Source organism: Lolium rigidum, chromosome 6, assembly GCF_022539505.1.
Source record: "Lolium rigidum isolate FL_2022 chromosome 6, APGP_CSIRO_Lrig_0.1, whole genome shotgun sequence".
Lineage (NCBI taxonomy): Eukaryota > Viridiplantae > Streptophyta > Magnoliopsida > Poales > Poaceae > Lolium > Lolium rigidum.
This window is the reverse complement of record NC_061513.1, coordinates 38,518,273-38,546,265: the sequence shown is the minus strand read 5'-3', so window position 1 is coordinate 38,546,265 and position 27,993 is coordinate 38,518,273. Positions and strand designations below refer to the sequence as shown.

The following is a 27,993-nucleotide window of genomic DNA, read 5'->3' as shown; positions in this document are numbered from 1 at the left end:
TTATCAAAACTGTATATCCTTAACAGCATATCTAATCATAAAACAATACCTGATATATATACATCACTTCATCATTGGGAGGGGAAAACAAAAATTTCAAAGCCACAACTATAGTTCTCCGAAAAAAAGAATAGAATTCAAGCATCACAAAGCAAATGGAGATCCACATACATGGCATGACTATAGTTCTCCAAAAGCCCAAAAGCCAAGATGAACCAACAAGTTGCAACTCAAATAAAATTTTCACGAATAGAGATATAAGTAGAAACCAGACTCAAGATATGACAATAAGGTACAACAAAGTGATCATAATATCCATGGTCAAGTACTGGGCTGATGAAACTGCATGGGCTACTTATACAAGGACACAAACATAAGTTCAGTTACTAATTAAGTGCAACAGCCAATAGCTAAGCTCCATAGAGTCAGGTACATTAGTGCACTCAAGCACCATGTGCAACAGTTACAAGTTCATACAGATTTCCTCGGAAAGATAGACAATTGCAAGTTGTCTACGCAAGTAGGCATGTTTAGGTCCCATCTGCCAATGACTCAGTGTACAAGGGACCATATGGAATAAAGGGAGTCTTCTCTTCATCGCTAATATCTTCAAGCTGGCAATCCTGTCCAAGTTGGCATATAATATGTCGCTTGCTGCAATCCATGTCATATGACATAAGTGTGTTCTCCTCCCCGTAAACTACGAATATCATATCACGCTCTGGGTGGAATGAGATGACCTTGTAATTACACCCTGAATAGTTTGTTCCGAACAGAGCAAAGTGGCTGACAGTGTGCTTCAAGGTCCATTCTCCAAGATCATAGTCCTCAAGAACCCAGACTGACATTGAAGGACCAAATTCAGAACGAGTGATACCTGTAAAATATAACTGTCCCCGTGATACGAAAACATCATTGACAGGCGAATCATATGGCAAATCAGGAGTATCAATGATCGACTGAAGATTTCCTTGAACATCAAAGGTTGCTACCATATCATCAAATGCAGCCAAATGCATGATGGAATTGAAAAAAACGCCTTTTGAATGGGTGGGTATCGAAACTATAGTGCTGACAGCAATTGGATTCGTCCAAACTCCAGATTTGGATGAGTAGGTTGCCACTGCCTCGAGAGATCCAGTCCACTCGTTAAGCTCAGACTCATCTGTAACCCACGCCTTCTCATCAATGAACTCGAACACATGGAAGTGGGAGGAGACGGCGGGTTCGAACCCAAGGCGAGCAACGCTCACCTTGTTGGACCATTCCGTGGCTGGCACAACAACCCATTTCTCGGTGGCCGGATTGCACACCACATAATCCAATGTCTTGGGGTCAGTGGGCTTCCAGCACCGGCAGAGGAGGAGGCCATTGCAGCAGTCCAGGATCTCAAGGCTACTGTATCTAGGCAGGAAGGATAGTGACGGGTCAACGAGAGGGTCACCTTCCCCTGAAGCATTGGTGAAATAGCGAGCTATCTTGGGGAAGCGGTCTCTGTTGTAGCCTTGGTAGAAGAAGCCGGCGAGGGGCTGGGGCAGCTTCTTGCGGTGGTCGGGGTGGGAGAGGAAATCGCGCCAGCGCGTGGAGACGCACTTGCAGCAGCAGGTGGACTTGTAGGGCACCCGCGAGATGATGTCCACGAGGATGTCGTCGGTGAGCTTGGACATCGGGTCTCTCATGAGTGCCCTCTCCATGGGGCCCTGCGCCGTCGCCGGCCGTACAGACGAGGGGTGCCGAATCTGCAGATCGGGGCAAAGGAGCAGAGGTTAGAAATACGTGCTATCAGTGAGTGGAGCGTGGGGGTTTGGAGAGAGGATGTACCAAGTGCTTGCTGTGCGAGCTGCGAAGCGAGGTATCGCCGGAGCGCCGGTGCTGTGCGCTGCCATCTGCGCCGGCGAGCGAGGGTTTGGTGCGCAGCTGTGCGAGCTGCGGAAGAGGAGGGCTTGTTTTAGGGTGCTGAAGGAGTGGAGGTGGAAGCCGATGGAGGATGGGCCGTTTGGGTGAAAATACATTATGGAGCAGTGAAAACAAGAGCCATCGTATCTAAACAAATGACTCTAAAAAAAAAGACTCTCAAAAAAAATCTAAACAAAAAAAACAAAACAAAAAAACAGTGGAAAGAAGAACAAAACCTACGGCTCAACGATGACAACGAGTGTCATTTGGTGATTCTAACAAACAAAGGCAGTTTTTTTCAAAAATTCCGTCAATCTATTAATAATCATTAATAGTAGTACAAAGAAATCCAAAAGTGATAAAAATTACATGTAGGTTTTTGAACCACCTAGCGACGCCTATGGACACTGGCACGAATTAAAGGCGCGCCACCATCCTCGCTCCTCCATCACCAAAGCCGGGCAAAACTTGTCATAGTAGAACTTGTTGTAGTAGACAAACATGAAATTTTCAAAGAACTAGCGCACCAGAGCAGCAACCGTCGCTAAAGATGATAGTGATGCGTGTAGTTGACACGTCCGTTGGGAACCCCAAGAGGAAGGTGTGATGCGCACAGCGGCAAGTTTTCATCAGTAAGAAACCAAGGTTTAATCGAACCAGTAGGAGTCAAGAAGCACGTTGAAGGTTGATGGCGGCGTGATGTAGTGCGGCGCAACACCAGAGATTCCGGCGCCAACGTGGAACCTGCACAACACAACCAAAGTACTTTGCCCCAACGAAACAGTGAGGTTGTCAATCTCACCGGCTTGTCTGTAACAAAGGATTAACCGTATTGTGTGGAAGATGATTGTTTGCGGAGAAAACAGTAAAAACAAGTATTGCGACAGATTTGTATTTCGAGTATTAAAGAATGGACCGGGGTCCACAGTTCACTAGAGGTGTCTCTCCCATAAGATAAAAGCATGTTGGGTGAACAAATTACAGTCGGGCAATTGACAAATAGAGAGGGCATAACAATGCACATACATGAGATAAGTATAGTGAGATTTAATTAGGCATTACGACAAAGTACATAAACCGCCATCCAACTGCATCTATGCCTAAAAAGTCCACCTTCAGGTTATCATCCGAACCCCTTCCAGTATTAAGTTGCAAAGCAACAAACAATTGCATTAAGTATGGTGCGTAATGTAATCAACAACTACATCCTCGGACATAGCGCCAATGTTTTATCCCTAGTGGCAACAGCACAACACAACCTTAGAACTTTCTGTCACATCGTCCCGGTGTCAATGCAGGCATGAACCCACTATCGAGCATAAGTACTCCCTCTTGGAGTTAAGAGTAAAAACTTGGCCAGAGCCTCTACTAGAAACGGAGAGCATGCAAGATCATAAACAACACATGTGTAATAACTTGATAATTAACATGACATGGTATTCTCTATCCATCGGATCCCGACAAACACAACATATAGAATTACGGATAGATGATCTTGATCATGTTAGGCAGCTCACAAGATCCAACAATGAAGCACAATGAGGAGAAGACAACCATCTAGCTACTGCTATGGACCCATAGTCCAGGGGTGAACTACTCACTCATCACTCCGGAGGCGACCATGGCAGTGTAGAGTCCTCCGGGAGATGAATCCCCTCTCCGGCAGGGTGCCGGAGGAGATCTCCAGAATCCCCCGAGATGGGATCGGCGGCGGCGGCGTCTCAGTAAGGTTTTCCGTATCGTGGTTTTTCGCCTCAGGGGTTTCGCGACGGAGGCTTTAAGTAGGCGGAAGGGCAGAGTCGGGGCCGGACGAGGGGGCCACACCATAGGGCGGCGCGGGCCCCCCGGGCCGCGCCGGCCTATGGTGTCGCCACCTCGTGGCCCCACTTCGTGTGTTCTTCGGTCTTCCGGAAGCTCCGTGGAAAAATAGGCCCCGGGTCTTCGTTTCGTCCAATTCCGAGAATATTTCGTTACTAGGATTTCCGAAACCAAAAACAGCGAGAAAATAGGAACCGGCACTTCGGCATCTTGTTAATAGGTTAGTTCCGGAAAATGCACGAATATGACATAAAGTGTGCATAAAACATGTAGGTATCATCAATAATATGGCATAGAACATAAGAAATTATCGATACGTCGGAGACGTATCAAGCATCCCCAAGCTTAGTTCTGCTCGTCCCGAGCGAGTAAAACGATAACAAAGATAATTTCTGAAGTGATATGCCATCATAACCTTGATCATACTATTTGTAAACATATGTAGTGGATGCAGCGATCAAAACAATGGTAATGACATGAGAAAACAAGTGAATCATAAAGCAAAGACTTTTCATGAATAGTACTTCAAGACAAGTATTAATAAGTCTTGCATAAGAGTTAACTCATAAAGCAATAAATCAAAGTAAAGGTATTGAAGCAACACAAAGGAAGATTAAGTTTCAGCGGTTTCTTCCAACTTGTAACATGTATATCTCATGGATAATAGTCAACATAGAGTAATATAACAAGTACAATATGCAAATATGTAGGAATCAATGCACAGTTCACACAAGTGTTTGCTTCTTGAGGTGGAGAGAAATAGGTGAACTGACTCAACATAAAAGTAAAGAGAATGGTCCTTCAAAGAGGAAAGCATCGATTGCTATATTTGTGCTAGAGCTTTTATTTTGCAAACATGAAACAATTTTGTCAACGGTAGTAATAAAGCATATGAGTTATGTACATTATATCTTACAAGTTGCAAGTCTCATGCATAGTATACTAATAGTGCCCGCACCTTGTCCTAATTAACTTGGACTACCGGATCTTTGCAATGCACATGTTTTGACCAAGTGTCACAATGGGGTACCTCCATGCCGCCTGTACAAAGGTCTAAGGAGAAAGCTCGCATTTTGGATTTCTCGCTTTTGATTATTCTCAACTTAGACATCCATACCGGGACAACATGGACAACAGATAATGGACTCCTCTTTAATGCATAAGCATGTGGCAACAATTATTATTATCATATGAGATTGAGGATATATGTCCAAAACTGAAACTTCCACCATGAATCATGGCTTTAGTTAGCGGCCCAAAGTTCTTCTCTAACAATATGCATGCTCCAACCATGAAGGTGGTAGATCTCTCTTGCTTCGGACAAGACGGACATGCATAGCAACTCACATGATATCCAACAAAGAATAGTTGATGGCGTCCCCGAAACATGGTTATCGCTCAACAAGCAACTTAATAAGAGATAAAGTGCATAAGTACATATTCAATACTACAATAGTTTTTAAGCTATTTGTCCCATGAGCTATATATTGCAAAGGTGAATGATGGAATTTTAAAGGTAGCACTCAAGCAATTTGCTTTGGAATGGCGGATAAATACCATGTAGTAGGTAGGTATGGTGGACACAAATGGCATAGTGGTTGGCTCAAGTATTTTGGATGCATGAGAAGTATTCCCTCTCGATACAAGGTTTAGGCTAGCAAGGTTATTTGAAACAAACACAAGGATGAACGGTACAGCAAAACTCACATAAAAGACATATGGTAAACATTATAAGACTCCATACCGTCTTCCTTGTTGTTCAAAACTCAATACTAGATGTTATCTAGACTCTAGAGAAACCAAATATGCAAACCAAATTAGCAAGCTCTAAGTATTTCTTCATTAATGGGTGCAAAGTATATGATGCAAGAGCTTAAACATGAGCACAGCAATTGCCAAGTATCAAATTATCCAAGACATTTTAGAATTACGACATGTATCATTTTCCAATTCCAACCATATAACAATTTAACGAAGATGAAACTTCGCCTTGAATACTATGAGTAGAGCCTAAGGACATATTTGTCCATATGCAACAGCGGAGCGTGTCTCTCTCCCATAAAGTGAATGCTAGGATTCATTTTTATTCAAACAAAACAAAAAACAAAAACAAACCGACGCTCCAAGCAAAGTGCATAAGATGTGATGGAATAAAAATATAGTTTCAGGGGAGGAACCTGATAATGTTATCGATGAAGAAGGGGATGCCTTGGGCATCCCCAAGCTTAGACGCTTGAGTCTTCTTAATATATGCAGGGGTGAACCACCGGGGCATCCCCAAGCTTAGAGCTTTCACTCTCCTTGATCATATTGCATCATACTCCTCTCTTGACCCTTGAAAACTTCCTCCACACCAAACTCGAAACAACTCATTAGAGGGTTAGTGCATAATAAAAATTCACATGTTCAGAGGTGACACAATCATTCTTAACACTTCCGGACATTGCATAAAGCTACTTGGACATTAGTGGATCAAAGAAATTCATCCAACATAGCAAAAGAGGCAATGCGAAATAAAAGACAGAATCTGTCAAAACAGAACAGATCCGTAAAGATGGATTTTATTAGGCCACCAGACTTGCTCAAACGAAAATGCTCAAATTGAATGAAAGTTGCGTACATATCTGAGGATCATGCTCGTAAATTGGCGTAATTTTCTGAGCTACCTACAGGGAGATAGACCCAGATTCGTGACAGCAAAGAAATCTGTAACTCGCGCAGTAATCCAAATCTAGTACTTACTTTTCTATCAAAGACTTTACTTGGCACAACAAAACATAAAACTAAGATAAGGAGAGGTTGCTACAGTAGTAAACAACTTCCAAGACACAAATATAAAACAAAAATACTGGAGTAAAAACATGGGTTGTCTCCCATAAGCGCTTTCTTTAACGCCTTTCAGCCTAGGCGCGAAAGTGTTTCTCAAGTGTTATCGAAGGGTGGTGCGTCAACCTTACCTTGGGCTTTACCCTTACCTTTCTTATTGTTTTTCTTTCCCTTTGGTTTAGGAAATATATGATTTCCCCCTGGTATAGAGGTGAATTTCAGAGTGCCTTCTCCCACATCAATGATCGCTCCCAATAGTTTCAACGAGGATCTCCCGAGTATGATTTTTCCTGTTTCAATAACAAGATAATCAATAGATATTGTTCTTCCAAGTATGGTTGTATGCACACCGCAGCTACTCCCTTAGGAATTATAATAGAGTTATCAATGAGAGTTATTTCTTCTCCTCCTTCATCGACTCCCCAAAGTTTCAAAGATTTATAAATGCTTTCAGGCATAAGGCAAAATTCATACATAATATCACAGTAGGCATGAAGAGTTCGATCACCGATAACAATTTTAACAACGAGGATCCCACAATGAAAGTTCAGAGTTTACTAAAACTTGATCAAGACGGTTACGAATGTATCCATAATTTTCATTTAAGCGAGATGCACTTGTCTCAAGAGTGTTTAATCTATTATGAATGCTGATAAGGGCTGAATCAAAATTATTAGCTGAATCATGTGACGCAACCAACTTCTTTATGGCATTAAAAGCTTGATCCCCATTGCAATGGAGGAAATCTCCTCCCACTAAAGTATCCAAAGCATATCTATAGCGAACCATAAGACCAAAATAAAAATTACTAAGGAGCAAACTTAGAGTCATTTGAGGTTCGGTTTCACGATAAGAAGTAAAAATTCTAGACCAAGCATCCTTAAAACTCTCCTCATCCCCTTGTTTAAAAGTGAAGACTAATTCTTCAGGTGAAGAAGTAACAGGTTCAGAGCTAGACATGGTAACAAAAGTAACTAAATATATTTTTTTGTATTTTTAATATAGAGTGCAAGACAATAAAGCAAACTAGATAAAGTAAATGCAAGTAAACTAATTTTTTTTTGTGTTTTTGATATAGCAAACAAGACAGTAAATAAAGTAAAGCTAGCAACTAATTTTTTTGTGTTTTGATATAATGCAGCAAACAAAGTAGTAAATAAAATAAAGCAAGACAAAAACAAAGTAAAGAGATTGAGAAGTGGAGACTCCCCTTGCAGCGTGTCTTGATCTCCCGACAACGGCGCCGTAAATTTGCTTGATGCGTGTAGTTGACACGTCCGTTGGGAACCCCAAGAGGAAGGTGTGATGCGCACAACGGCAAGTTTCCCTCGCAAGAAACCAAGGTTTAATCGAACCGGTAGGAGTCAAGAAGCACGTTGAAGGTTGATGGCGGCGGGATGTAGTGCGGCGCAACACCGCAGATTCCGGCGCCAACGTGGAACCTGCACAACACAACCAAAGTACTTTGCCCCAACGAAACAGTGAGGTTGTCAATCTCACCGGCTTGCTGTAACAAAGTATTAACCGTATTGTGTGGAAGATGATTGTTTGCAGAGAAAACAGTAAAAACAAGTATTGCAGCAGATTTGTATTTCAGTATTAAAGAATGGACCGGGGTCCACAGTTCACTAGAGGTGTCTCTCCCATAAGATAAAAGCATGTTGGGTGAACAAATTACAGTCGGGCAATTGACAAATAGAGAGGGCATAACAATGCACATACATGACATGATAAGTATAGTGAGATTTAATTGGGCATTACGACAAAGTACATAGACCGTCATCCAACCGCATCTATGCCTAAAAAGTCCACCTTCGAGTTATCATCCGAACCCCTTTCGGTATTAAGTTGCAAAGCAACGGACAATTGCATTAAGTATGGTGCGTAATGTAATCAACAACTACATCCTCGGACATAGCGCCAATGTTTTATCCCTAGTGGCAACAAGCACAACACAACCTTAGAACTTTCCGTCACTCGTCCCATGTGTCAATGCAGGCATGAACCCACTATCGAGCATAAGTACTCCCTCTTGGAGTTAAGAGTAAAAACTTGGCCGCAGCCTCTACTAGAAACGGAGAGCATGCAAGATCATAAACAACACATGTGTAATAACTTGATAATTAACATGACATGGTATTCTCTATCCATCGGATCCCGACAAACACAACATATAGAATTACGGATAGATGATCTTGATCATGTTAGGCAGCTCACAAGATCCAACAATGAAGCACAATGAGGAGAAGACAACCATCTAGCTACCGCTATGGACCCATAGTCCAGGGGTGAACTACTCACTCATCACTCCGAGAGCGACCATGGCGGTGTAGAGTCCTCCGGGAGATGAATCCCCTCTCCGGCAGGGTGCCGGAGGAGATCTCCGGAATCCCCCGAGATGGGATCGGCGGCGGCGGCGTCTCGGTAAGGTTTTCCGTATCGTGGTTTTTCGCCTCGGGGGTTTCGCGACGGAGGCTTTAAGTAGGCGGAAGGGCGAGTCGGGGGCCGGACGAGGGGCCACACCATAGGGCGGCGCGGGCCCCCCGGGCCGCACCGGCCTATGGTGTCGCCACCTCGTGGCCCCACTTCGTGTGTTCTTCGGTCTTCCGGAAGCTCCGTGGAAAAATAGGCCCCCGGGTCTTCGTTTCGTCCAATTCCGAGAATATTTCGTTACTAGGATTTCTGAAACCAAAAACAGCAGAAAACGAGGAACCGGCACTTCGACATCTTGTTAATAGGTTAGTTCCGGAAAATGCACGAATATGACATAAAGTGTGCATAAAACATGTAGGTATCATCAATAATATGGCATAGAACATAAGAAATTATCGATACGTCGGAGACGTATCAGATAGCAGTAGATCGGAAGAAAGTGACCTGAAACCACAGCAACCAACACAAAAACCGATCGGATCCCATGGATCTGTCGGGCACACGACTCCACGCGTCCTCTGCCGATGCAAGACGCACCACTGGAGCGAGTATAGATAGGGAGGACCTTATTCTGACTTTAAGATGTAGCCACAGCCTCAACATCCCAAGGAAGACACTGAAAACAACCTAACAGAGAACGAAAATCATCCGCTGACGAGAGGCCGTGATCCGCCACACTTCAAAGCCTAAAGGTCACCGAAGACGGAACGAACCGGTGGGGCGACGCTAGCGAGGGGACGAAATCCTAGATGGATTTTCTTGGCCGCCTTCCTATCTTTTTTATCGCCTCCTCCTGTAAAAGTACCAGTTGGGAATTGTCCTAAAAAAAGGCAGTTGCTCGATAAAAGGACCTAGCGTTGGAGGAACAACACAAAAACAAGTGACGTACTAGCTCGATTTTTTTAGTGGATTCTTGTACGCGTGGCTTTCCTGCTAAACTGAGTCAGACTAGGTAGGATATGTGTTATACTTATATGATTATTATACCAAGGACAAGCCGACCAAGAACCCGCCATCCACGCTCCCCCACCTCGCACCATCGCATCCAACCTTCATCTTCATCCATCATCTGAGAGCATCTTCAGTCGCGTCCTCTAAAGCGTTCCTAAAGCGATTTGGGCGTGCCGGATAAAAAAAATGTTCCCAGCCGCATCCCGATACGGTGTCCGGCGCCCCGATATGGTGTCCGGCGCCCCGAGCCCGTCCCCGCCCCACAGGGGACGCACCAGGGACGCCGGACACACTGAAAAGCGAGGCGGGGAATGGCGGGGCCGACCCGTCAGCGGCACAATTGAATTTTAACCTAACCGTCGCCTACCTCGCGACGGAAGTTATTGACGCGCAGCGACAGTGCAGTTCCCGTAGAGGCGCAGCAAAGCGTCTCGTCGCCGCCTAGCTCTGCGTGCCGGCGTTAATGAGCGCGACCGCTCCCCCGCATCCCTCCGGCCTATAAAAAAGGGCCGCCTCTCATCGTCCCTCTCACACAAACCCTAGCGCCTCTCTCCCCAACCCTAGCCGCCACCATCTCAAGAGTCGACGCCATGGCTGGTAGAGGCGGAGGCCAAGCTCGCGGTTGTGGTCATGGTCATGGCCGCGGCAGAGCTGCACGCTCGCCGTCGCCTGCGACGCCGTCGTCGCCCTCATCGTCGGACAGGCAGGACGAGGAAGGGCCCGTGCTATTCGAGTTCATCGTCGTCCTCAAGGGCGACCCACACGGCATCCAGAGGCTACCGGACGACTTCGTCGCCGACGACGAGCGCCCGGGCTCGCTGCATCTGCGCGAGGATGGTTGCCACTACTGCCGGTGGATCGTCGACGTGATCTACGACGCGCGCGACAACATGTACCTCCTGAAAGTGCATGGAGCCCCCATGTGTGGTTTTGGTAACTAATGACAATCCCTATGGACTAATGTTTGCATTGAGTTATATTTGTAGGAGTTGTCCATAGGCAATTCTTGAACCATATGTTGACTTCAAGGTTGCAATAAGAAGAAATTGATGAAGGATATCAAGTGTCAAGTATGTCTTGAAGATGAAGATGAAGTGAGCCCTCAAGTTACTTCAAAACATTAACATGATGAAGAATGAAGAAATGTAGTGCAAGTTCAAGATGAGCCAACTCGAAGAGTTCATAAGCTTGAAGCTTGCCATGGAGAAATGATGTGCAAGTTCAAGATGAGCCATCTCGAAGAGATCCTTTGCTTGAGTCTTGCCATCCATATGGTGATCATGAATATGTGAAGATGCACCGAAGAAGAAGTTCTCCCATGGTGGATTATGGGGGAGCAATCCACATGGTGGTCATGGTTATGCGAAGATGCGCCGAAGAAGAAGCTCTCCCATGGTGGTTTATGGGGGAGCAATCTACAAGACTTCGTCAAGCAAGCACAAGCAAGAAAGGCGTTCCATCTTGTTGAGGTCAAGATCGTCGTCATCAAGCTCAAGTGGAATGCGCAAGTATAAGGTTTGCTCTTGATAGGGTTTCTTTCTCACCGGTCTCATAGTGTAGTTGGAGACCGGTTTATAGTTTAGTTGCAGTACTATCAAGAGGGCTCTCGAGTGAGTAACTCGATCGTATCGTTCGGAGAGAGCTCAAACCTTTGCATCCTTGCATCATCTTTCTTGGTTGTTATTTGGACCTTATCCATGTGATGTTTTAGAGCTTGTGCTTATTCTCATGACAAGCTCTAGTTCATCGAAAACGGATTTTGCATAGATCACTTGTTGCGTTTTCGAGTTTGGTTCATCATCTTTCTTGGTTATTATTTGGATCTTATCCATGTGATGATTTAGAGCTTGTGCTTATTCTCATGACAAGCTCTAGTTCATCAAGATTTGCACGGGCAACTTGTTGCATTTTCAAGATTGGAGGTTTTACCGGTATGTATTTTTTAGATAGGTCAAACCTTTCATCATTTGTTTCTATCCTCCCTTGTTGGACTATGATGGTTTCCTGCATGATCTTGTAGAGCTTGTTCCTAGCTTTAAAACAAGCCCAAGATCATCAAAATCGGAGTCCGGATGCTAAAGTTATGCCCGTTTCGGTTTGATGTTTCGCCAGTTTTCAGGGGGCGGATATTCCGGCCCAAGTTTGGGGCGGATAATCCGGCCCCCGGAAAAATCCGGTTTTTGGACAAATCCGGGCAAATATCCGGCCAAATGTCCGGCCCCCATCCAGGGGCATGTTTTCTCATGGTCCTTAGCCGTTTTTCGGGGCCCGAATATTTTGCAAATATCCGGCCCGGAAAATCCGGCCTGAGCTGACCCAAACGGTCATATTTCGATGGGAGTGGGTATTTAAGCCCCCCTTCTTCCTCCTTGGGCAGCTACCTCTTCCCCTTTGTGCTCTCCACCATTGTTGACCTTGAGAGCTTCCCTTTCCCTCTACTCCTCCTATGCTTCTTGAATCTTTTTGAGGGAAAAGGAAGAGGAGATCTAGATCTACATTCCTACCAATCAAATCCCTCTCTTTGTGAGGGGAATCCACTAGATCTAGATCTTGGAGAAATTTGGTGTTCCTCCTCTTATTTGTTCTTCCTCTCTTATTCCCCCAATAGCTTTTGTAGCTTTGTTGGAATTTGAGAGAGAAGGACTTGAGCATCTTTGTGGTGTTCTTGCCATTGCATTTGGTGCATCGGTTTGAGTTCTCCACGGTGATTCGTGGTGGTGAAAGCAAGAAGGTTGTTACTCTTGGGTTCTTGGAACCCTAGACGGATTCTAGGCCTTTGTGGCGATTTGTTGGGAGCCTCCAATTAAGTTGTGGATGTGTGCCCCAATCTTTGTGTAAGGCCCGGTTTCCGCCTCGAAGGAAATCCCTTAGTGGAACCGTGACCTAGGCCTTTGTGGCGAGGGTCACCGGAGATTTAGGTGAGGCGCCTTCGTGGCGTTCGGTGTGTGGTGTGAGTACCGCATCTTGGGGTGAGGCCTTTGTGGCGTTGGTGTGCATCGAGCAACCACACCTCAAGGTGAGCCTCTTGTGGCGTTCGGGAGCACTAAGAAACCGCACCTCTCCACCGGAGATTAGCACTCACAAGAGTGTGAACTCCGGGATAAATCATCGTCTCCCGCGTGCCTCGGTTATCTCTATACCCGAGCTCTTTACTTATGCACTTTACCTTGTGATAGCCATCGTGCTTGAAGTTATATATATCTTGTTATCACATACTTGCTTGTATTGCTTAGCATAAGTTATTGGTGCACATAGGTGAACTCTTGCTTAGAATAAGTTGTTGGTGCACATAGGTGAACCATAGTATATAGGCTTTGGGCTTGACAAAGTAAACGCTAGTTTTATTCCGCATTTGTTAAGCCCATCTCGTAAAAGTTTTAAATCGCCTATTCACCCCCCCCCCTCTAGGCGACATCCGTGTCCTTTCACCTCCACATCGGCTGGGAGAAGTTTGCGCGCTACCACCGCCTCGAACCCGGCTTCATGCTCGTGTTCTCCTACTTCGGCGACAGGGACGTGAGCGTCAAGGTGTTCGACGAGACGCGTTGCCGCCGGAACTACCACGGCGACAGCGCCGAGGAGGACGACGACTGAAGAGTGTTGTTTCTTCGCAGCGAAAAAATGGACCAATGTTTCTGGATGTTCTTCCTCGGAAGAACCAACATGGGCACCCTCACCAGCGGAATTTTTCAGTTTGGGTGACTGGGTGTACCTTCGAGTGTTCTTTCTTGGCAGCGACCACAGGAAACCTTCTATGTCCGGCCTAGTTAGGTTTAGTTTTTTTGCAATCTTTTATATTTATGTCAACCATGGTTCAAACTATGTATTAGTTTGTGGAAAACCATATTCCAAACTATATCTTCATGTAAACCACGTTCCCAATTATGTATTAGTTTGTGGAATATTTCTTCTCTTTATTGAAATAAAAATAAAAAAAACATAGAAAAGAAAATAGTATTTTAAGGTTTGGGGGTGGCATTTGGGGGATGCGGCTGGGGAGCGACGTCCCCCAAACGCGGCACGGATAAAACACGTTCCCCAAACGCTCAATGTGGCGCCGTTTGGGGACGCGACTGGAGATGATGTGACCGACAGAGCCGCCTCATGGTGACAAGCTCACCGCAAAAATCCCTTATGTCAGTCGCAGCTGTGGCTGTATTTCTTCAGGATCAGGATCAGTATAAGCATGTGCAACTCTTTCTTACAGGCCAAGCCTGACGACGAGGCACAATCCAGATTCAATAGGCGATTGGCTCTCCTTTTACCTTATTTGTTGACATCATCGCGTCCTACTGCTGCTACAACATCGCATCGATGCATCGCCGCGCTCAGAACAATAGCATAATTAATAATAATGCTAAGAATCTTGCTCTATTTACGGTCAAGTTCTCAAATGGCGTGTTAACTCTTAAACAAGATTGTTCAAGGATTGTATATAACAACCATCCAAGGCAGCAATGCATTTCCTGGCAGCAATGAATTGATGGTGCCCAGCAGCAGAAAAGAATAATCAACAGTGGACAAAAGCAAACACATAAAAAGGTGAAATCATCCGGAAATTCAATTCGGCTCCCGGGTGCGTATGCACCCTCTACCAAATAATCATATTTCGAAATGTCGAAAATTTTTAACAAATATTTTTACATGTACATCTTCATAATATATGTTCGTTCGTCAAGTTTCACGAAAAACCAATATTTTTTATGGTCTATATAAAAAAGAGAAAACTTATCTTGTGGAAAATATTATTTTTAGCACTGAGTTTTGTCTTTTTTACACACGTCACATGATAAGTCGATTTTTTATGAAACAACTTTGTAAGCGTGTAACACGAGAAGATTTACATGCGAATTTTTTATTTCAATTTTTTTGAAATTCAAAATATGTGTAAGATGCATTTTAAAATAGAGGGAGCATATGCTCCCATGTTTCAAAACACCACGTGATGTTTTGGCACATGGGAGCATATGCTCCCTTTATTTCGAAATGCATGTTAATCACATTTTAAAATGTCAAAAAATTTGAAACAAAAAATTCGCACGTACATTTTCATGTGCTACGCGCTCACAAAGTCATTTCGTGAAAAAACGAGTTGTCGTGTGGCGTGCGTAAAAAAGACAAAATTCGGTGCTAAAACAAAAATTTGTCACAAGATAAATTTTCTCTTTTTCACGTAGACTACAAAAAATATCATTTTTTCGTGAAACTTGGCGAACACACATATATTATGGAGATGTACATGTAAAAAATTTGTCTAAATTTTTTAACACTTGGAAATCTCACGGTATGATTGCTGCACCCCCATAGAGCTCTCACAGCGCTTTGGATTTTCGGCCGTCCGATCGAGCTGACGTGGCGCGATCTCGGCCGTCGTTCCGTTCGGGCGGCGAGGCCCTCCCACGGACCCACTTTTTATCCATGGGTCACTAAAAGCCCGCCTGGCCCGATGCGCTGCCCAATCCCCGCACGCTTCGCTCCCCCAATCCCCTCTGGTTTCTCCTCCTCCAACCCGCTCCGTCCTCGCCGCCGCCTCGCGCCCCCGCCGCCTCGCCCGTCTTGGAGGGGTCGCTCGCGGGTACGCCTCCCTCTCCCTCCCCCGTCTTTACTGTCTCCCTCCCCCGTCTCATCTCCTCTCCCTCTCTAAAAAGCAGCCGGCGGCGACGATGTAGAGGTGGCGAGCGCGAGGATCTCGGCCGCGCGGGCCATCGGCCGGGAAGGGGCACAGCCTTCTCCCTTGACGGAGCCGTAGGCGGACCGGTGCATCACGAAGGAGCCAGGCCCCGCCTCCATCGTTTTCCCGGCCGTCGCCATCTCCGGCGATTTCCCTTAGCCTAATCTCTCCCCGTTCGTCCTCCCCGGCCAAAGGGAAGAGGAAGTCGAGCAGGGTGGCTGCCACCCCATGGTCTGCTCTTCCCCTTTCTCTCTCCTCATCTCCATGGTCTGCTCTTCCCCTTTCTCTCTCCTCATCTCAAGGTTGCACCGCTGCTGCACTGGATCTAGAACATGGAGGCTCACTCCGGCCGGCCGGCGAGCAGAATGGTGATACTATTGCCTCTGATGCCAAAGCTGCCCCTCCACTGAACTTGCCGCCACATAGTACCTCTAGTGAGATCCTCCTCCCATCCCACCCTGCATATGTGTTGTTTTACATTAAATCTTTCACATCTATAGCTTTTTCTTGTTTTCCTATTTGATTTTTCGGTTGATTCAGGGAATAACCAAACCTAATATATGATTTGAATGTTACTTAATCTATCAGCAATAAATATTGTTTGATACTGATATGAAGAGGTTGAGATGGGAGTTTTTTTCATCTTATAGATGCTTATATCCATTGATAAATATTGTTTGATACTGATACATCCGTGCTCTACAGTATAAAATATTTAGCCTCTTGAGTACATTATGGGTACAATACTGTGGGGTGTTTTTAGCTTACTTTTGTATGTAAATGGCCCTATGGTATTTTCATAGTTTTGATTTTAATTTGCATTCTTACATTCTTCAGTTTTTTATTTGCGGATTTTAGTCGTCCTCTGCAATATTTCCCTGGAGGCGAAGGGCTACTTTCCTCCCCATTTCATGGCCTAACCAAGATTTTATTCAGCTTAGTGTCTTGTTCTCTTGCCAATTTTACTGTCAACCAAACTGGTAAATGCATGCTTGTCTCAAATACTCATACTCAACTACGTATACAAAAAAAGAAAACAAATTCAGCTGCAAATGGCATGTCTTGAAACCAAACAGAGGTAATTATTATGTTCTCCGTTGTTGAGGTTTATTCATAGCCTTGTATTTTAGAAACTTTAAACTTGGATGCTCCTCATCTGTTATTTTAGAATAAACGTTGAATTAGTTTGCATTTTCCTTGAAATTTTCCCACTCTTGGCCTTTCATGAAGTGTTATTTTACATTTTAAGTGCGGTGCGAGATGAGAAGCATACCTTCGCTGCGTCGACGGGAGGCGGTGATGTCTCACGCAGTCAACGCCGGTGCAGCCTTTGCCTGAAGCAGCGCCGACTCATGTCGTTGATGTTGTTGTCGCCGGGATCAGCGCCACCTCACGCCGTTGACCCCGCAGGCAGCATCGTCGCGAGTACACGGCTTGCATCGGCCCAAATTTCTAGGTAAAGTTTTGTCATGCCTTCTTCTTCATCTCTAGATCAACTCCATCAGGCAATGATTCCCTTGCAGCCCAATATTCATTTCAGAAATTTATGTGTAAAGTTTGTTTGTTTCACCGCCATAATTTATGATTTTCTGAAGCTGGGATGTATTTCTTGTGGATGCACAGGTCACCAGCACTCGAGCCGAGTATATTGGTAACATTCTCATGGTATTTCTATTTAAAGATTGTTCGAGGCTGGTTTTAAATTAGTACTTAAGCGCTTGGACTTAGAGCAATGGCCAATGAGATGGGCAACAACATGGTTATTGTTCACCAAGGTATGTTGCACAATTCTATATGCTATCTAGGACTTAGTATTGCATCATTTATTCGCTCATTAGGTTTATATTTTCTTGGTAGCTATTCGGTTTATTCTACTTCTTATCGTCCCAGTGGTCACGGGATACAAATTGACTTGTGGGGTAACTGCGCACTGCATTTCAATCGAGATGCTATCCGCACTCGTGGCCAAAGTGAATCGGCTATTGATATTTTCGTTGGCGCCATTAATTTAAGCCATACTTTCAGCAGCAAGTAATTCTCACACATAGTGACCTGCATTTCAGCTTCTTTGGCCTCTGAACACTGCTTTGCACCATCAACACATTGCACTGTCTTACATTATACACGCTGCCAAGCTTCTCAGTTTAAGTGACACTTTCAGCTTCAAGTTGTTCAAACTGTCAAACTTCTCAGTTTATGTTACACTTTCAGTAGCAAGTAATTCAAGTAATTCTCAGAGTATCCGGATGTGGTTCGTCCCTGAGCATATGCTTTCTTCTTTACCTATGGGTGTCGGTAGTCAGAGGTAAATGAAAAAGGTATAAGTTGTTCTCTCTCCGTGAACTACTTACAAATATATGGCAGTTCAGCGACGGGTTTGTCGACAAATATCAAATTTTGTGGTACATTATGAAACTGATCATGTAGTTATATATGTAGCTTTTCATATTGTACTTTGGCTGATAGTTTGAAGCTCATTTTAAACTGAAATTGAAAGAAAAAATATGAATGTTGTAGTTCGTTTGAAGTGACATTATTGATTTACCGGTTTGCTTTGCTGGAACCTCTTGCTTTTATCCAAATCTTTTTGAAACAATATCTTTTGTATTTTGTTGCATCCAATCATTTTGTTATATCTATGCCTTAAATTACTTGCTCTGATAAGCCAGGGTTAGACAAATGTTTTTAGCTATTTCTACTGCTTTACTGAAAAACCTTTAATTATTTCAGTACATATACCAATTCTTTGGTTGGTTTGTGTTACCAGAGATGGAAATCGGCATGCCTTTTCAGTTTTTCAATCAATAAGAATAGTATCAGTTCAACTGTCTTCTTATCCCGGTACACCTCTGAGTTGGCACTTTTTTCCTTTTTTGGTTGTCTAGAGAAGTTCCCCTTTCCACTAATTTGTATTTGTGCTATCATATTGCGTTGAGACGGAGGCATTTGAAACCATAACAATACACTAGACAAATGTAAAGGGAAACTATATTATGTATATTTAGTGAACTAAGATTTGTCTTTTCAAGTTGTAGATCTGGATTTTCTGAACATGTCATATATTCAGTAAAGTATGTGCATAACCATGGCTATCAATTTTTTATGCATGTCGTATGTCCGTCGTCATTGCTTTTATTCATGGATCGATTTGACACATCTCTTTATGTGGTTCAAGCATATCTTGCTTTATGTTACCCTTTTAGGCTCTGCTGTTTAGTCCCCCTGTTTTATTTTCATGCAGAAGTGGCATATGCAAATGTTCCTACAGCTTCATATGAGCTTCTAGATGGGCACTAAGTTATCAATACTATGTAGACACATCTTTGTTTCCATTCGTTTATTACCAATTAGATAAACCGTATGAGCTACTAGCTATGTTTCTCGAAGAGTGTATCCGCATCTTGCCCTCTTACTCCATTGTGCATGTCTCTTCAGTTCACCATACAAATGGTCATTACAAATTCGTTGTTTGCCAACTGAAATCAAACCAATATATCACACCACAAAAAACTGGAGTTTGGCAACCGCAAAGTTTCAACCCAAAATGTAATGAAATGGAAGCCCGAGAGATAGAATGGGAAAATCTACATGTTACGAGTTCACTGGAATACACTCGTGCGCCACATTTCAGTGGTCTTGAGTTGTAGTTTTGCAGCCTGTTCGACCATATCATGGTTCAGCTACTACAATAATTGTAGATTCTTTTCATGCCTAGACATGGTATTTCGATTTTGGATGCACAGTGCACCTATAAGATGTTGTGATGCTGATGTCCACTTTGTATTTTCTGCAATTAGGCTGTGTTCGAAAGAAGGTGCTAGGCCGTCATATTGTATTTTCTGCACAACCACAAACTATCGGTTTTGTTTTCGTTCAGGTAAATAAGATTCTTCCTGTTCCCCTTTCATGAATGTTTCTTCCTCAGAGAGAGAAAATGGTTATTTGTCATCTGTGGATGTACGTAGTATCATAAATGATTAGCTCTCATTTTTTTCTAAATATTAGCCTTCCAGTTTCGTCCATGTTTTCCTTGCTTCTCATATTAGTTACCACGAAACTTTTAATTCTTTGTTTGCGGTAACTAAGTAGAATAGAAGCACCGGTAAGTAATTTCCTGCTGGTTATTTTGAAACGGTCCAATTTGGAACTTTTAGGCTATAGACAGATGTTTCATCAAACAACAAAATCAGGTTATGAGGTTGGTACTTTTGGTTTTTAATAAAAAAAATCCATGAAAAGGTAAACTCGCTGACAATAGTAAATTTAAGCTTGAACTTTGTAAATACTATAACAAGCGATCTATTTCACACGGATACTTCCTTGCACCTTGGTCAGATTTTTGTTGAGCGCGTGCCATGAAGAAGTAGCATATTCAACATGATACTTTACCACGATAATATTTGCATCACCTTTGATAGAATATAAAGATATACTTATTTTGTTCAAATAACTTGTTTCAACATTCCAGTCTAATTTGAATATCATGGTACTTCGAAGTTGATACTTGGACCATGTGAGCAATGGAAAGCTCAAAAAATTCTAATCATTTCCTTTCACTTATGTAGCTCACCGCTTGATAAAGCCATTTATCTTCCTTCATGCAGCTCAATGCCTGTTCTCGCGGAAGCATACACATAATGTGGGAAGGATCGTTCCATGTAGAAACTGAAGAAAGGAGGAATTTTGACAAATTAAAAAAAGAACTAATGATGATAAGGACGGTATAAGTTGGTTCCTAAGTTCAGAAGAAGTGGGGTTTAGTACCTTTATTGTAAAATTTTAGTTAAATATGTTATGTTCGTAAGCATGGGAAAGTTAAAATAGAAACCCCACTTTTTCTGAAGTTAGTCAAAACGCTATAAGGCACTAAGTCCTGCTCCCTTCGAAGTTAGTTAAAAAATTAGTTTCTTATGTGTACATGTTTGTGAAGGAAAAATATAAGAAACACTGATCCTTGTGAAGTTAGTTAAACAGATGTTCTGGTCCATCATGTTTATATAAGCATTTGCTACATTGTTTATGATTTCGTGTGCTTTATCCTAATTTCATTCTACTGACTTTATTTTGTAAAACTTAGGAAACATATTATCTTTTTACACCTTATTTTATCGTTGTTATTTAAAGTGTAAATTTGTGCGATTTTTACGGGGTCGTGCGCCAAGGCGCACATCTAAATCTAGTATGTTTTTATGGTAGAGGGATCATACGCACCCGAGAGCCGAATTGAGTTTCTACACATGTTATAAGATAGATTATCATGAGAAACTTCACTGCCACAGTTTATTCAAAACCTGAAACGAATTTTTTTTGGTGCGTCTCTTCAGATTATAATAGGACAAGCCAGTGAGCAAGATATAGAAAAACAATACTACTGATTGTTTAATAATTGATAGTGTCAGTTTGCTCTACAGTTATGGTAGCTATCTTACGGTATTTAGGACTAACTTATAGCACTAAAAAAGTTCTCCTAGTTAAGGTGGAAGCCAAACAGTGTCAACATCTGTTGTTCCAAAAGAATTCTGTCCACAAAATGAAATAAATCAAGATTGAACTATCGAAACAGTATATCCATGACAACATGTCTTATCATGAGAAAATACCTTGCATACACATCACTTCACCAACAAAAGTTTCCAAGCAATATTGTTGAGAAGAATGGAACTGAAGCACCACCAAATGGAGATCCACGTACATAATACCGGTACTATAGTTCTCCAAATGCCAAAAAGAAATAGGCAAGATCAAACAGCAAGTTGCAAAACAAATCAATTATTCACATACAGAGAAATAAGCACAAACTAGACTCTAGATATCAAAGACAATGATGGTACAACAAAGCGATCATAGTATCCATAGTTAATCACTAGGCTGATGAAACTGAATGACATACTTATATATACAAGGACACACACATAAGACCCGTTACTAAATAAAGTGCAATAGCCAATAGCTAGCTCCGTAGAGTCAGGTACATTAGTGCACTCATGCACCATGAGCAACAGTTACAAGTTCATATCCGTGAACAAGGGAACATATGGAATGAAGGGATTCTTTGTATCACAATCATGACCATCCTGTCCAAGTTGACATAGAATACATCGCTTCCTGGAATCCATCTTATACATCACTTCATCATTGAGTGGGGAAAACAAAAGTTTCAAAGCCACAACTATAGTTCTCCAAAAAAGAATGGAATTTAAGCATCACAAAGCAAATGGAGACCCACATACATGGCAGGACTATAATTCTCCAAATGCCCAAAGGCCATGATTAACCAACAAGTTGCAACACAAAGAAATTGTTCATGGGTAGAGAAATAAGCAGAAACCAGACTCAAGATATGACAATAAGGTACAACAAAGTGACCATAGTATCCATGGTCAAGTACTGTGCTGATGAAACTGCATGGGCTACTTATACAAGGACACAAACATAAGTTCAGTTACTAATTCAGTGCAACAGCCAATAGCTAAGCTCCATAGAGTCAGGTACATTAGTGCACTCAAGCACCATGTGCAACTGTTAGAAGTTCATACAGGTTTCATCGGAATGATAGACAATTGCGAAGTTGTCTACACAAGTAGGCATGTTTAGGTCCCATCTGCCAATGACTCCGTGTACAAGGGACCATATGGAATAAAGGGAGTCTTCTCTTCATCGCTAATATCTTCAAGTTGGCAATCCTGTCCAAGTTGGCATAAATATGTCGCTTGCTGCAATCCATGTCATATGACATAAGTGTGTTCTCCTCCCCGTAAACTACGAATATCATATCACGTTCTGGGTGGAATGAGATGACCTTGTAATTACACCCTGAATAGTTTGTTCCGAACAGAGCAAAGTGGCTGACAGTGTGCTTCAAGGTCCAGTCTCCAAAATCATAGTCCTCAAGAACCCAGACTGACATTGAAGGACCAAATTCAGAACGAGTGATACCTGTAAAATATAACTGTCCCCGTGATACGAAAACATCATTGACAGGCGAATCATATGGCAAATCAGGAGTATCAATGATCGACTGAAGATTTCCTTGAACGTCAAAGGTTGCTACCATATCATCAAATGCAGCCAAATGCATGATGGAATTGAAAAAAACGCCTTTTGAATGCGTGGGTATCGACAAAATAGTGCTCACAGCAACTGGATGCGTCCAAACTCCAGATTTGGATGAGTAGGTTGCCACCGCCTCGAGAGATCCAGTCCACTCGTTAAGCTCAGACTCATCTGTAACCCACGCCTTCTCATCAATGAACTCGAACACATGGAAGTGGGAGGAGACGGCGGGTTCGAACCCAAGGCGAGCAACGCTCACCTTGTTGGACCATTCCGTGGCTGGCACAACAACCCATTTCTCGGTGGCGGGATTGCACACCACATAATCCAACGTCTTGGGGTCAGTGGGCTTCCAGCACCGGCAGAGGAGGAGGCCATTGCAGCAGTCCAGGATCTCAATGCTACTGTATCTAGGCAGGAATGATAGTGACGGGTCGACGAGAGGGTCACCTTCCCCTGAAGCATTGGTGAAATAGCGAGCTATCTTGGGGAAGCGGTCTCTGTTGTAGCCTTGGTAGAAGAAGCCGGCGAGGGGCTGGGGCAGCTTCTTGCGGTGGTCGGGGTGGGAGAGGAAATCGCGCCAGCGCGTGGAGACGCACTTGCAGCAGCAGGTGGACTTGTAGGGCACCCGCGAGATGATGTCCACGAGGATGTCGTCGGTGAGCTTGGACATCGGGTCGCTCATCAGTGCCCTCTCCATGGGGCCTGCGCCGTCTCCGTCCATACAGACGAGGGGTGCCGAATCTGCAGATCGGGGCGAAGGAGCAGAGGTTAGAAATCCGTGCTATCAGTGAGTGGAGCGTAGGGGGGTTCGGACTTCGGAGAGAGGATGTACCAAGTGCTTGCTGTGCGAGCTGCGAAGCGAGGTACCGCCGGAGCGCCGGTGCTGTGCGCTGCCATCTGCGCCGGCGAGCGAGGGTTTGGTGCGCAGCTGTGTGAACTGGGCTGAAGTAGTGGGAGGTGGAAGGCGATGGAGGCCGTCTGGGTAGTGAAAATGGGTTATGTAGGAGAGGAAACAACGGATATTCACTTCAGGGTCTGGGCACATGAGGAACAGGTGCTCCTGATTTTTGAATCATATTTCTTGAATTTCAAAAAAAATGAAATTAAATACCCACATACATATAAATATTCTGAAGGTACAGTAGAAATTTGTAGAAAAATATGTTGTACTTTGCAATATAAAAACATAAATTTTTGACAAATATCTGCTCCTATACACATCCATAAATTTGTTTTTTTTCGTTGGCTCAAAATACAACGCAATTTCTACGGAAAGTTCGCACGAAAATATTTAGAACATGCGTATGTATTTATGGAATAAATTTGATGATTTTTTGAAATACATAAATACAATTTTCCATTTTAAAAAAACTGGAAGCACTGGTGCTCATGTGCACCCCCTGACGTTGGAGGAACAACACAAGCTTTACTTTTTTAGTGGATTCGTGTCGCGTGGATTTCGTGCTAAGAGCATCTTCACTCGCTCCTTTAAAGGCCTCCCAAATGAGCTATGGGTCGCCGATGCAAAAAATCGAGTCCACCCGCGGCCTCTAAATTAGTTGTTGCGTCGGCGTGCGTTACTATTCATCTAACGTCTCTAGTCCAAACCCAATCCGGAGGGAGGTTAGCGGGGGCGTCGGTGGGCGCTCAAAAAGTGGGCGGGTCAGCCCTATCGGCGGGACATTGCCAATTTTCCCTCCAAAATCATTCTATTTCCCTCCATTTCTCCTCCACATCACAGCATCGCCGACCACTCCCGTCGTTTCCCGACCCTAGCTGAGACCCTGCCACGAGCCCACGATGCCATTGCGCTGAGAAAGTATGTAGCTCCCTACGCGGCGGCGGACGCGCCCCCGAAGAAGAAGGGAAAGCCCGAGGCCGAAGGGGATGACCAATACCGAGTGGCCTTCGACCTCCAGCGCCGGCAGGTGGAGAATGCCAGTCGCCGGTAGAGGGAGCAGAAGGAGAGGGGGTGGAAGGCTTTGACGACGGAGGTGGCCATGATGCGAGGAGAACGACGACGTTGAATTCAAGTTTATCCACGTCGATCTTCGCCCGGATTGGGAGATGTGACAAGTGGACGGAGATGCGGACTGCTCTCGCCAAGGCCAACACCACGTACGACCCCACCGCGATGCCATCATCGGCCTCTAACGGTCGACTCGTTGGGAACAAGAAGGCCAAGGCATTGAGGGACGCGGTGCCGGCTATCGAGAAGCTGCACTCGTCCATCATGGCGTGCATGGATCACGCCGCCACGCATGCCGCCAAGCAGGCCGCACAGATGGAGGTGGTCGAAGGACATCAAGCTCGACCTGATCAAAGCCAGCGTAGCAGCGAACAAGAGGGAAGGAGGACCTGCGATGCTAATGGCCGACATAAGTGGTATGGACGAGAACGTTAGGGCGTGGTGCACCGAACAACGCACCATGATCCTGTCCTAGACGAGAATTCCACCGGCGACCCAACCCACCACCACTTCACCACCGGCGACCTTGACACCATCGGCGATAGAGACCCCAGTTGACCGTGGCATCACCGGCGATCCCTACTCCACCATCGGCAAACCCGAAAGAGGTACCTTCTACCCCGGTGGATGATCGCGCCCTTTGATTTCCGCGGCTATGTAATGTCGACCTGCGTGCGCCTTTTTTCGGTTCGCTAGACGTTGATTTGCAGCGATTTGCGACGACGTGATCGGCGAGACAATGTGATCGGTTTGTAGGCACCAAAACTATATGATCAGCAATCTATTGTGGCATGTTTGAATTTGTTATGGGCCCGCATTTGGGTCTGTGGGTGGGAACCGGTGCCCCCCGATATGAGCCGGCGCCCACGTAAGGTCATGCACTGGATCCATTATGTGTGTGTGGGAGTGTGTGTGTGTGTGTGTGTGGGGGGGGGGGGGGGGGGGGGGGTGTGGGGGGTGTTACAGATTATATACAAATACAGTAGTCAGCAATATTTGCAACTCAGCGAGTGTGGAAATCCGTTAAAAGGAAGGAACCCGTCGTCCGCTTCTTCTCCGTCATCGACTGACTGATTGCCGGCACCGAGGCCGCCTCCTGGTCGACAAGCTCACCGTAAAAATCCCTCATGTCAGTCGGAGTTGTTGCTATATTTCTTTAGGATCAGTAAGAACGTGCAACTCTTTCTTATAGGCCAAGCCTGACGACAAGGCACATTCTAGATTTAATAGGCGATTGGCTCTCCTTTTACCATATTTGTTGACATCGCGTGTGCTAATGCCACTACAGGGAACCTGGCCGAAAGCCGTCGGCATGCTGCTACAACATCACATCGATGCATTGCCGCATTCAGAACACCGGCCAAGTTCTCAAATGGCTCGTTAATCTTTAAACGAGACACAACTGCAGGCCTGGGCCTGTTTTTGAAGCATACTACTCCCCTCTATTCACAAATATGAGATGTTTTAGACAATTTAAAGTGAACTAGAAACACACCATAGTGCGTGAATGTACATATTAAAATTAGACTAGACAGATACCAAAATAGATGAATCTACTAAAAGCTAAAACATCTTACGGAGGGGAGATAACACGCTCAATAGCCTGTGAGCCAAAACAGAGAGCACACCAAAGGAAACTGGAAACAACATAGCTAGCCGCAAATACTAGCTGCCAGCCTGTGTGTTCAAGGATTTTATATAACAACCATCCAAGGCAGCAATGCATCTCCTGGCAGCAATGAATTGATCGTGTGCAGCAGCAGAAAAGAATAATCAACAGTGGACAAAAGCAAACAGCTAAAAAGGTGAAATGATCTAGTATTTCGCCACCCATGGCTAGGTTTAGCCAGTACTACTCCAATACTAAATCAGGTAAGCAACTTGAGATTATAAGATAGACATGTTATAAGATAGATTATCATAAGAAACTTCACTGCCACAGTTTACTCAAAACCTAAAGCAAAATGCTTTTGGTGCATCTCTTCAGATTATAATACCCCTCCGATCCATATTACTTGTTGCTAATATGGATGTATCTAGACACATTTTAGTTCTAGATACATTCATATTAGAGACAAGTAAAATGGGCCGGAGGGACAATCCAGTGAGCAAGATGTAGCAAAAGAATACTGGTTGTATAGTTTCTAGTCTCAGCTTGTTCTAAAGTTATGGTAGCTATCTTACGGTATTTAGGACTAACTTATAGCACCAAAAAAGTTCTCCTAGTTAAGGTGGAAGCCCAACAATGTCAACATCTGATATTCCAAAAGAATTATGTCTACAAAATGAAATAAATCGAGATTGAACTATCAAAACAGTATATCCATGACAGCATGTATTATCATGAGAAAATACTTTGCATACACATCACTTCATTGTTGAGAGGGGAAAACAAAAGTTTCCAAGCATGAAATTGAAGTATCAACAAATGGATAGCCTCGTACATGTAAGGATGGCAATGGATAGGGTACGGGCAGGGTAGAGCAATACCATACCCATACCCGTATGGTCAATGGGTACAAACTTCTATCCATACCCGTACCCATGGGTATAAAATTTTACCCATATCCATACCCGACGGGTACCCATACCCATTGGGCACTTGGTGGGTAGATCAAATTGTACATAAGTCACTCACTATTTAAATTTTATCGGTGACAAATGTGATTAAAATCATGAATTATATCAACTCTGTAACAGGTGGTTGAGTACATAGCAATTGATAAAATATAAAAATCACATTCTCATAACCTAATTCATAAGTCAAAAAAAAGTAAATGTGTGACATAAAAAATTGACAATAAACAGGGGCAGAGTATGGGTATACCCGGGGTACGAAGCTATACCCGTGCCCTATCCATATCTTAACGGGTAGGGTATGGGTACTACCCATGGGTATAAAAGTGTACCCATACCCTACCCATGCGTACGGTACCCACGGGTACCCGTACCCATGGGTAAAATTTCCATCCTTACGTACATTCCAGTACTAGAGTTCTCCAAATGCCAAAAAATAGGCAAGATTAAACAGCAAGTTGCAAAACAAATCAATTTTTCACATACAAAGAAATAAGCAGAAACCAGACTCTAGTGTATCTAATGTTGTTGTGTAGGTCAAGGGATGAGATACTGACATACTCGAGGGTGCCGACATAGGAGTCCAGCACAGGTCAACGGTCATGTGCTTGGCCACAATGTCAACCCTCAAGTCACATTGCTATAATCACGCAAGGAAACCAGAAACCATCGTCACTATGTGAACGTCGCGCCATACCGCTGACAGGGTGCCCAGTGGTCAGCGGTATGGCAGAGAAGGCCAAGTCACTTCAAAGTGTACTTGAAACAAGATGGAGGCTTCCCTAGTATGACTAGG

General features: G+C 44.0%; 2 protein-coding genes and 1 long non-coding RNA gene across 6 annotated transcripts; 1 reads left to right on the top strand and 2 right to left on the bottom strand.

The window, feature by feature from the left end:
- Positions 1-258: 258 nt before the first annotated feature.
- Positions 259-23,544, bottom strand: LOC124667274. Of its 2 annotated transcripts, none has more exons than XM_047204579.1 (2): positions 23,484-23,544; positions 259-1,739 (listed from the first exon to the last, which is right to left on the bottom strand). In XM_047204579.1, exon 2 carries the CDS (start codon positions 1,692-1,694, stop codon positions 531-533), a length of 1,164 nt encoding a protein of 387 aa, XP_047060535.1. In that variant the 5' UTR covers positions 1,695-1,739; positions 23,484-23,544; the 3' UTR covers positions 259-530. The 2 variants fall into 2 exon arrangements, with proteins under 2 accessions (XP_047060535.1, XP_047060534.1); XM_047204578.1 differs by lacking the exon at positions 23,484-23,544 and adding an exon at positions 1,822-1,932.
- On the top strand, positions 17,287-20,585 carry LOC124667275. 3 transcript variants are annotated; one of them, XR_006991210.1, is made up of 3 exons: positions 17,287-17,913; positions 19,393-19,472; positions 20,200-20,585. It is a non-coding gene; the product is annotated as an uncharacterized LOC124667275 (long non-coding RNA). The 3 variants fall into 3 exon arrangements; XR_006991211.1 differs by lacking the exon at positions 17,287-17,913 and adding an exon at positions 18,366-18,436; XR_006991209.1 differs by lacking the exon at positions 17,287-17,913 and having other exon boundaries at positions 19,226-19,472.
- Positions 21,913-23,348, bottom strand: LOC124667273. The gene has a single exon (XM_047204576.1). The coding sequence runs from the start codon at positions 23,346-23,348 to the stop codon at positions 22,137-22,139; it is 1,212 nt and encodes a 403-aa protein (XP_047060532.1). The 3' UTR covers positions 21,913-22,136.
- Positions 23,545-27,993: the final 4,449 nt, after the last annotated feature.

What these genes read in the sequence shown, in the direction of transcription:
- LOC124667274 (XM_047204579.1), bottom strand. Translation starts at nt 1,694, where the DNA reads ATGGAGAGGGCACTCATGAGAGACCCGATGTCCAAGCTCACCGACGAC.
- LOC124667273 (XM_047204576.1), bottom strand. Translation starts at nt 23,348, where the DNA reads ATGGAGAGGGCACTGATGAGCGACCCGATGTCCAAGCTCACCGACGAC.